A 10,437-nucleotide genomic window follows, 5' to 3' on the forward strand; every position below is an offset into this window, starting at 1 on the left:
GCGCATTTATCATCAGAGAGAAGAGAAACCCCCCATTTTTCAGACTCTGGAAACACAGACCGATATATGCCCCAAAACTTCCACAAGCGACAATACATGGGCGGGGTTTGTATAATCACCCAATAAGAACTAAAGTCGAACTCTGAGAGCTGACCAATCAGCGATCCGGAAAAGCTGAATATAAGGAGGTCGGGAAACTAAAGATATTCGATTTTAGGCAGCTCGTGTGAGTGAATTGGATCGAGAATGGCAGCTACAACTGAGTCCGCTCCTGTTGCTCCCCCGGCAGAACCAGCCGCTGCCAAGAAGACAAAGAAGAAGCAGCAGCCGAAGAAAGTAGCGGGAGGCGCAAAAGCCAAGAAACCCTCCGGGCCCAGCGCGTCTGAGCTGATCGTCAAAGCCGTGTCCGCCTCTAAGGAGCGCAGCGGGGTGTCCCTGGCCGCTCTCAAGAGGGCTCTGGCTGCCGGAGGCTACGATGTGGACAAGAACAACAGCCGCCTCAAGCTGGCTCTCAAGGCCTTGGTCACTAAGGGGACTCTCACCCAAGTCAAAGGCACCGGAGCCTCCGGATCCTTCAAGCTCAACAAGAAGCAACTGGAGACCAAGGACAAGGCGGTGGCCAAGAAGAAGCCCGCGGCGCTCAAAGCCAAGAAACCAGCAGCCGGGGCAAAGAAGGCGCCCAAGTCCCCGAAAAAGCCCAAGAAGGTCTCGGCAGCAGCAAAGAGCCCCAAGAAGGTGAAGAAACCGGCAAAGGCCGCCAAAAGCCCCAAGAAACCGAAGGCTGTTAAAGCCAAGAAGGTGGCCAAGAGTCCCGCTAAAAAGGCCACCAAGCCCAAAACTGCCAAGAGCCCAGCAAAGGCCAAAGTCGCCAAACCCAAAGCGGCTAAAGCCAAGAAGCCTGCGCCTAAGAAATAATGTGCCCGCAACCCCTGCTCGTCCCACCAAAGGCTCTTTTCAGAGCCACCACTTCCTCCATTAAAACAGCTAATACTGTATGAATGGCTTAATTATCTCACGGGAAGGGTTTCCAGTATCATCACCTGAATCTCCCATCAGATTATACTTTTGGACCTCCGCTCCATTTTCCACTTATATTTGTATCACACGCAACTCACTGCGCAAATTTACAGTATTACACTGCCACCGTGTGGCCAATTGCACCTATTTCACATAAGTACTTCCAATGCTTTCCAAAATGCTTCGGGTTTCCTGCTGTGCTTTTTATAAATGATTGTGAAATCCAGCTGGATGTTTCTAAGACTAATATAGGCCGATTTTGTGTCATAAAGCTGTACATTTAACAACTCAGACCCCACTTACTGTGCTCAATTTCTACTTTCCTTTGGGGATTGGGTTGAAGCACCCTGGGAATGCGAATGATCCCAGTCTCCCCTCCCCCCTTTTATCTGAGCCGGATGCCAAACTCTCACTTTCTCTCTACAACTGTATATGAACGGAAGGGACTTGTACTGGATACATTTATATCCTTCTCTTGCTCTACCCACGGCTGATTTTGGAAAGTTTTAATGACTTCCTGGAATAAAACTTACGTCTTTATTTTGATAATTGAATCCATGCGTTATGATTGGATTTTGAAGGTGCCAATCAATGTTCGTTCATTGAGGTATGATCTATTTATGTTCAATTGTTTTAAACTGAAATGTTCCCCTGCGTGAGATTAATACGCCTTCACGGGAAGGCGCCGGCTCCAATACAATCTGAGATTATCTAAACGGAATATAAGAATGGGACACTGACCGTGCTTTATAGACACTGAGATTATTTTGGCGGGCTGGCTATGGCAGGGTTTTTTCACTGGTCCAAAAGGAATTGTGATTTACATGACTTCAAGTTCCTTATTAGCAAATCAAAGAAGAAGATTTAGAGCGGGCTCTTTTAAATTTGAATTCTAGCCTTCCCGCCAGGGTATAATTACGTCACAGAACGACTGGTTATTGATCAGCAAATCAAATGGGAGTATTTAAAGCGGGCTCTCACATTCGATGTTATAGCCTTCCAATCAAAAACGAGAGACTGTGTATAAATAAGAGGCACGAAACCATTCGCTTCATAACATTTTTTGTTGCGTTGTATAGCTATGGCTCGTACAAAACAGACCGCCCGCAAGTCCACCGGAGGGAAGGCTCCTCGCAAACAGTTGGCCACTAAGGCAGCCAGGAAGAGCGCTCCGGCCACTGGGGGTGTCAAGAAGCCGCATCGTTACCGCCCAGGTACTGTCGCTCTCCGAGAAATCCGACGTTACCAGAAATCGACTGAGCTGCTGATTCGCAAATTACCTTTCCAGCGCCTGGTTCGTGAGATCGCTCAGGATTTCAAGACCGACCTGCGTTTCCAGAGCTCGGCAGTCATGGCTCTGCAGGAGGCCAGCGAGGCTTATCTGGTCGGCTTGTTTGAGGACACCAACCTGTGCGCCATCCACGCCAAGAGGGTCACCATCATGCCCAAGGACATCCAGCTGGCCCGCAGGATCCGAGGCGAGAGGGCTTAGATACAGTTTCGACTTTTCTTACTAAACACAAAGGCTCTTTTCAGAGCCACCAAATCCCAAATTAAATGAGTTCAACGCTCCAATATCTGTTCATTCGGGGAAGCCCGTGAGATCCTTGTGTAGAACCAATTTCGAACAGCGGCAACAGCTGTGGTACCGGCATCATTAATGCTTTTGTTTGTTTCTGCAATCTCCCCCTTATATAATGTGTAGCAATTTCAAACTTGCCACGATATCTCGCTCAGTTATCCACAAACATAAGGGCTAATACGAACATCTGCGTTATATCTAACCAACTTCTAGACCTGCAACTTTTATTGTGGCATCCTCGTTTTTCAAGTATTTACATTTTAATAGTCGTCGACCCCAGTGCTAAACCCATCAGTCCCGCTGTATAATCGGTAGAATGTGACATTTCTGTACGGACATCCTTCCCATGAATGTAACATATCATATTAGCAACCGAACCAAGGAGCAGAGGCCGGTCTGAGCGATGTTGTGGTAGATTGATCTAAGTATTATCAGCGCCACCTAGTGTCACATGCACATTAAAAAAAGTGTTTGGGCACTTGGGCAATCGTACTGATTATTACACCTAAAAAATATAGATTAATTAGATAAACGAATACATCTCGCAGATTTGTTTACAGAATTAAGCTCGTCAGAGACGATGAGTCACTTACAAAGATTGAAATTCAGATATCACCAAGAGCTTCAAATGGGCCAATAGGAGGTCAACAATATTTTTAAGGTAGCCAATAGGACAGAAATTTGTAATCGTGTACCACTGGGCAAATTTAAAACTTAAAATCATTATCTTGTAAATTGTAAATATTGCTTCTTTAAATTTCTTCCGGCATTCTATGAATGAAATTGAATCGTGTATTGCCCCAAAGTAACACTGGAAATTCGCAGTTGGTTGAGGTTCATAAGAATCTGTTAATAAGCGATATAGTTAGAGAATAAAAACTAGATACAATTGACACATCGTTGATTCCCCAAACCTTTCAATGATACAACATGACAATGTGTTTATCATTGGATGAGATTCATTATTTCGGTTAAAGCCTAAATAGCAAATGACACACATTGCGGAAGATTTCTACATATTCTAAATGTTTATTTACTGACGGGAGTGGAAAACAGAAATAAAATCTAACTACACGGAAGCGTTATTAGCCCCGCCCAAATGTCTAGTTCCCTATCAGGTCGACTTTAGTGCTATATAAGGTGTAGTTATGTGAGTGACGAGGCAGTTTGTACAGAACGCATATTTAGTGATCATGTCTGGACGCGGCAAAGGCGGAAAGGGCTTAGGGAAAGGAGGTGCTAAGCGGCACAGGAAGGTGTTGCGGGATAACATTCAGGGCATCACTAAACCCGCCATCCGCCGCCTGGCCCGGAGAGGGGGAGTCAAGCGCATCTCAGGTCTTATCTACGAGGAGACTCGTGGCGTTCTCAAGGTTTTTCTAGAAAATGTTATTCGAGACGCTGTCACCTACACAGAACACGCCAAGAGGAAGACCGTTACCGCCATGGATGTGGTGTACGCTCTCAAGCGCCAGGGCCGCACTCTCTACGGCTTCGGAGGCTAAATCTTCTATTGCCCATCAATCTTGTACCCAAAGGCTCTTTTCAGAGCCACCCACCCATTCATATTAAGAGTTGTGATATTTTGAACGAGATATTTTTTTCTTCTAGACTTTCATTTAATGCTTTATGGTACTTAAGTTATTGTAGTTGCTGCATTTCTATTTATGGATTGGAGCGCACTCTTTTCTAGCACCATTATAACTTTATACTGTGGGTTGTGCCCCCTGTCCAGTAAATGGCCCTGCCTTCCTAGAGTAGATTGTGTCGCTGGGCATCTCTCACGATACAGCCAATTTGTTTGGAGACTTTCACTGCAGCAAAGTAGAGCTGGACACAAACAGCATGGATCTCCCATTAGCCTCTTTGAAATAAATTGATACTGGCTATGGGTGGGAGTTATCCATGTACCATTACATCTTCAGGGTAAAATGCCCCATTGGTTGCTCTACCCCGCCCACTGTGCAATACTTGCGCGCTATTGGCTAATTTAAATTAATGGTTTCTATGCAAGTGACCGTTTATTGCCGCCAAAATAACGAGTGTTCCCCAAAGATGAAAAACGACGAGAACTCCCAAGGTAGATTACTATTGCAAGTTCTGTTCAGTAAACAGATTAAAACCATTGCATGTGTCAAATATCATGCGTAAACGTATTTCTACGTGGATCACATATGTAACTTAGAATTCTAAGAAATAAAAGTTTTGGCAAAGTGAGTAAAGATCCAGTACTAATGGATTATACGGATTCCACGGGAGACACCGTTACGGGGAGCGTTATGGTTGTTTTTTTTTTTTATACCCAGGAGCCTCATACAAACACCAGTCGTTAACGATGAGCAAATTTAGTTTCTCTAAATATGAAGAATCTCAGCCTTTTTAGCAGGTGTGGGTGGCTCTGAAAAGAGCCTTTGTGTTCAGATTGGGGACAGGGCAGTTCACTTGCTCTTAGCGGACTTTGAACTCTCGGTTTTCTTGGGCAGCAGCACGGACTGGATGTTGGGCAGGACTCCACCCTGAGCGATAGTGACTCCTCCGAGCAGTTTGTTCAATTCCTCATCGTTGCGCACAGCGAGCTGCAGGTGCCTGGGGATAATACGGGTCTTTTTGTTATCTCGGGCAGCGTTCCCAGCCAATTCCAGGATCTCAGCAGTCAGATACTCGAGCACTGCAGCCAAATAGACCGGAGCTCCGGCTCCCACCCGTTCAGCATAATTGCCTTTCCTCAACAGACGATGAACACGACCAACTGGGAATTGCAGCCCAGCACGAGATGAGCGAGTCTTTGCCTTGGCACGGGTTTTCCCTCCTTGTTTGCCTCTACCAGACATGTTGCCGAAACTCTAGTACAATCTAGCAATAAACACCAAGCCGCCGGATCGCTCATTTATAGAGTGTACCTGTTCGCTGATTGGGTGAGTTTCAAGCAGCCAAAGCCAGACGTGTATTAACAGGAACCAACCAAAAGATCACAAGGCTAATCTTTGCGTTGATTGGATAATGTCGCGTATGCTTCTGCTTTGACGTAGTCTTTGCAGTGGGCGTTTAGCTCATGTGACAGAAATGGCCAATAGAAAACTCAAAGACAGAGCTGCCTCGTTTGCATGAGAGGACTATAAAAACGATCAGCAATACAGTGTACAGAGACAAAAAATATTGAGTTTTGTTGAAAATGCCTGAACCAGCAAAGTCCGCGCCAGCCCCGAAGAAGGGATCCAAGAAAGCGGTGACTAAGACCCCGAAGAAAGATGGGAAGAAGCGCAGAAAGAGCAGGAAGGAGAGTTACGCCATTTACGTGTACAAGGTGATGAAGCAAGTGCACCCCGACACCGGTATTTCCTCCAAGGCCATGGGGATTATGAATTCCTTTGTCAACGATATATTTGAGCGCATCGCAGGGGAAGCCTCCCGCCTGGCTCATTATAACAAGCGCTCCACCATCACCTCCCGGGAGATCCAGACCGCGGTCCGACTGCTGCTGCCTGGGGAACTGGCCAAACACGCCGTGTCCGAGGGCACCAAGGCTGTCACCAAGTACACCAGCGCCAAGTAACTGCTCCTTCCCTTGTCCTACTCCCAGCAACACAAAGGCTCTTTTAAGAGCCCGCCACCTTCTCTCCGGAAGATCTGTAACCGGCTCTTGTGGTGAATAGGGGCTGTGTTTAATGGGGTGGGTATTTAATTAAATGCCTGTGAACCGAATCGCTGTTCTCAGGAATTTTTGAGTTGGGGGATCTTTAGATACCTGAGCTGAACATTTTTCTCAATCACAATCTGACGCGCTAATAGCGCCAGCGCAGTTCTTTCTATACATGGCGAAGCCTTATATTTCCATCTGTGAAGTCCGAGCCAGTTAAAGAGCAGAATGACCGGCTCGTTGCTTTCTATACCGAAGCGGTTTAGCAGAAAGTGAGGCATGAAATGGAATTTAGGACTTGGGTAAAAAGGCGCGGGACTGGGAGCTGTTAGTAGCTCAGTGCTGCCCCTTATGGTTATATTGTTACACCGTCTCTCCCTTGCGCTGCACTTTCCTGGTTTCTATGGGAAACCGCTGGGAGGATGAAGTAGTGAGACCATGGGGGGGGGGACAGTCAAGAGAAACCGTTTTGGAGAGAAATCGGTATTGGCTGACGGTTTCCTAAAGAACAATGAAAGGAATGAATTAGGAATGGGCGGGGCAGTTCTCTACTTACAGTTCAGTCATTGTTTCATGGCCGGAGCCTCACATAAAACCTGTAGCAATGTAACAACAGAGGACGGCAACAATGTAAGGCTGTTAGTTAGATTGTTGCCGCCAGCTGGTACTAGTTTGGCAAATGAAGTATTGGAATCCAAGTAGACCAGTATGATGAATAGTGCAACTAAAGGGGAAATTCACCTTCCAATTACTTTTTTTATCCGTTCACCAGAAATAAATATATTTTTTAAATGACATTTAGTGATTGGTAACTGGCTGCCCCCACCTCCCAGTAGGGGCTGCAATGCTGAACTTGCATCCTTCTCCATAACAAAGAGGGACATGCAAATATGATGCACTGGTAAAACTTTCCGAGATTTTCTTTTCCTGGCCATCCTCCCTGGCACAATAACAATTTGGGTTTTATCCCTGCACCGGTCGGACACAGAAGGGTTAACAAGCAATCTTGCGGAGCATTTCGGCAGCTGAATTCATAAAACCTTCATTTATTGGGCATAGTACTATACCCAATAAATGCAGGTTTTGTGATTTCAGCTGCCGAAATGCTCCTCAAGTTCTGTTATGTGTTCATATGATATTAGCCTGGACCTGGGCGTGTTGCGTACAAGCACAAAGGTTGGCTGAATCAAACGTGCAGGTGAGAGGGGGAGTGCTCCCATTTGATGTTTTAACAAGCAATCTTACAAATTACCTCCCCTCCCTCACCAGTCTTTACCTGATGTTGACTGATTGATGCTTGATAACAGAATCTTCATTGGGTTACAGCGGAGGTCTGCAGTACTGAACTCCCAAACTGAGCCAAAGGAGCAGATCTATCATCTAATTTATGATTAATAAATGTGTTCAGAGTTGTACATGTTGCAGTCTGCAGATTCACTCAGGTTGTGCTCCTGCTGCCCATGACAATGCAAGGACCCTCATGGAATGTGCTCTGATGCCCTCAGCCACCAGCTTACCCTGTTCTTTATAGAATCTGTGGCGTAAAAAAATTGCATATTTAGTGAAATATTTGCAAATTTACTGAAAAATTCGCAAAAAAAGAAAAAATTTGCATACTTACAGAAAAATTTGAAAATTTACAGAAAAATTCACAAATCTACAGAAAAATTCACAAAACAGCAAAAAAATAGCAAAACGCATTGAAGTCAAAGGGTGTCAACATAATTTTGATGCGTGCAACAATTTTCATACACGCGATTATTTTGTCCCAATGCATTAAAATCAACAGGCGTCCAAATAATTTTGACACGTGACAATTTTTATGTGCGCAACGAGTCTGACATGCAACATATTCTTTTGTAGCGGCGGATTTGTTGTGGGCAATTTTTTGCCACAGTTTCTCAAATTTATTAGCTGGAGGCGAAATGCAGATATTTGCCGCAAATCTATTTGCCCATCAATAGCCATCATTAGCCATCTCCTCAATGTTGCAGTTTTGACTGCCTCTCCCTTCCTCTCCCTTCCTAGTCCCAGCTTGGACTATAAACAGTCTCAATCAGTTTTCCTGATGACCAGGGCACAAATAGGCACTCCAGATCTCACTCAGTAAATATAGATGTGACCAATGGACCATGGATATGTACAATGTCTGTTAGAGGCTAATTTGGCTTCTGGAGCACAGAAGATGAGTTAATTTGGGCAGTTGAGTACAGTGACTGGGGCACCTGGGGCCCACCAGAGAACCTGGGACCTTAGGGAAGGGTTTGATGAGAATGTACCAATAAAGTAGGTGAACAATATTATAGCTATATTTTAAATATATATATATATATATATATATATATATATATATATATATATATATATATATATATATATATATATATAACGTTACACTTTATTAATCAAGTAAATAAAAAATTAAATTTAAATATAAAATTAAATTTAAAAAGTTGGTGGTGGGCAGTCAGGGTTATACAGTATGTGTGGATTATGTAAAACATTCACTGGCAGCTTGTTTCCTCCACACCCAGGGCCCAGACAGGCAAATTCCATTTCCCCTCCCCCATCAGATTGTTTGCTCACCAACAGAGGAGTAGTCAAGAAGGTAGCAATATGCGGCTGCAGCTGAGAGGAAACAGTGAGAGGGAATAGTGCTAGCAGCACACAGGCAGTCCGACATCCCCAGTGGATCAATCCCCACAGGCCAGGAACCGCATCAGTATGCTTCATTCACAGCCGATCCCTCCCTGACGCACCACTCTCGGATTCCCCCACCCACGTGAAGGGCGCCAGCGAGTGACGTCATCAGGGCGCACATCGGTAAAAATGAACCCAACCGGGGTGCAGCAGGTACAGTGGAGCTACTATAGCAGTATACGGGTACTACTAGTACTAGTACCGTACTAGATGGAGTGGCAGCGGGGCCCACTAGGTCCCGGAGGGACCTTATAGCTGTGGGAAACATAATTTTTCTGCGCAAAACTGGAGCGCATGATGGAGCGAGTGGTCTAATGGACTCAGGGGCCCACAAGGACTGGGGCCCACCGGGATGTGTCCCGGTGGGCCAGTCCGACCCTGGTTGAGTAGGGAATTTGCATGAATATGAAATCTAATTGGTGATTGTTACTTTGGGGAGAGCAAGACATTGAATGGGAAACATCTACAGCAGGGATCCCCAAGCCTTTGAACCCTTGAGCAACATTCAGAAGTAAAATGAGATGGGGAGCAACACAAGCATGAAAAATGTTCTTGGGGTGCCAAATAAGTGCTGTGATTGGCCATTTGGTAGCCCCTATGTGGATTGTCAACCTACATTGAGACTCTATTTGGCAGTGCACCTGGTTTTTATACAACCAAAACTTGCCTGGAATTCAAAAATAAGCTCCTGCTTTTAGGCCACTGGGAGCAACATCCAAGGAGCTGGAGAGCAACATGTTGCTCACAAACTACTTGTCACGGTCGGCACCCAACACCAGAACAAACACCAGGCACCCTGGTCTCGGCTCGTGCTTCACCAGTAGTGTGACCGCCTTTGGGCCTCGGGAGGAGCCCTTGGCTTACTTGGATGCCACCTGGACTTAAACGAGAGGTGCAAGATGAGGGTTCTGGATAGGCAGAGGGGCACGACTGTAAAGCAAAGTCTTTGGACAGAAGATTGTAGTACAAGGCGTTAGGCAAAAGAGTAGTCAGATCAGGCCGGGTCGAGGCAGGCAGAGAATAAACGTTGTCAGGCAGGCACGGGTCAAACCAGGAAGTCAATCAGAGGTTTAATCAGAAGTGGTAGTCGGTAATCAGGCAAGGGTCAGAATCCAGAAGTCAGAATTGTCAAAATAGCCAGGCAGGGGTCTAAACAGGAATCAATCAGGTTCAGGATATAGCAACGAATAGCACAATGCTCAGAAGCACCAGGAAACGCAATCCTATCACGGGCAAGGTCCCACAGCCCTAATGGGCTTTAAATAGTGTTTAAATTACATCATTACGTCAGTACGCCTGCGCCTTTAAATCACACAAGAGCGCGCCGATTGCGCCCTAAGACGCCGGTGCCTGCGGCCTAATGGAAGCCGCTCGTCGCGGCGGGCGTCCCCGCCGAGGGGGCGGCAGGCGTCCCTGCCGTCCCCCCCACTAGACCACCAGGTACGTTCCTTACACTACTGGTTGGGGATCACTGATCTAGAGGTCTAAGTATGGGCCAGGG

At 45.9% G+C, this 10,437-nt stretch overlaps 5 protein-coding genes across 5 annotated transcripts; 4 read left to right on the forward strand and 1 right to left on the reverse strand.

Moving 5' to 3' along the window:
• Nucleotides 1-216: 216 nt before the first annotated feature.
• LOC121398057 (histone H1B-like) lies at nt 217-966 on the forward strand. The gene has a single exon (XM_041576609.1). It carries the CDS (start codon nt 247-249, stop codon nt 913-915), a length of 669 nt encoding a protein of 222 aa, XP_041432543.1. The 5' UTR covers nt 217-246; the 3' UTR covers nt 916-966.
• A 729-nt stretch (nt 967-1,695) lies between these two features.
• LOC121398066 (histone H3) lies at nt 1,696-3,626 on the forward strand. The gene has a single exon (XM_041576616.1). The coding sequence runs from the start codon at nt 2,099-2,101 to the stop codon at nt 2,507-2,509; it is 411 nt and encodes a 136-aa protein (XP_041432550.1). The 5' UTR covers nt 1,696-2,098; the 3' UTR covers nt 2,510-3,626.
• Nucleotides 3,627-3,792: 166 nt separating this feature from the next.
• LOC121398091 (histone H4) lies at nt 3,793-4,155 on the forward strand. The gene has a single exon (XM_041576641.1). It carries the CDS (start codon nt 3,793-3,795, stop codon nt 4,102-4,104), a length of 312 nt encoding a protein of 103 aa, XP_041432575.1. The 3' UTR covers nt 4,105-4,155.
• An 835-nt stretch (nt 4,156-4,990) lies between these two features.
• On the reverse strand, nt 4,991-5,481 carry LOC121398073 (histone H2A type 1-like). The gene has a single exon (XM_041576623.1). The coding sequence runs from the start codon at nt 5,428-5,430 to the stop codon at nt 5,038-5,040; it is 393 nt and encodes a 130-aa protein (XP_041432557.1). The 5' UTR covers nt 5,431-5,481; the 3' UTR covers nt 4,991-5,037.
• A 134-nt stretch (nt 5,482-5,615) lies between these two features.
• LOC121398081 (histone H2B 1.2) lies at nt 5,616-6,207 on the forward strand. Its single transcript, XM_041576633.1, has one exon. It carries the CDS (start codon nt 5,772-5,774, stop codon nt 6,150-6,152), a length of 381 nt encoding a protein of 126 aa, XP_041432567.1. The 5' UTR covers nt 5,616-5,771; the 3' UTR covers nt 6,153-6,207.
• Nucleotides 6,208-10,437: the final 4,230 nt, after the last annotated feature.

The sequence above is a fragment of the Xenopus laevis genome, chromosome 9_10L, assembly GCF_017654675.1.
Source record: "Xenopus laevis strain J_2021 chromosome 9_10L, Xenopus_laevis_v10.1, whole genome shotgun sequence".
Taxonomy (NCBI): domain Eukaryota; kingdom Metazoa; phylum Chordata; class Amphibia; order Anura; family Pipidae; genus Xenopus; species Xenopus laevis.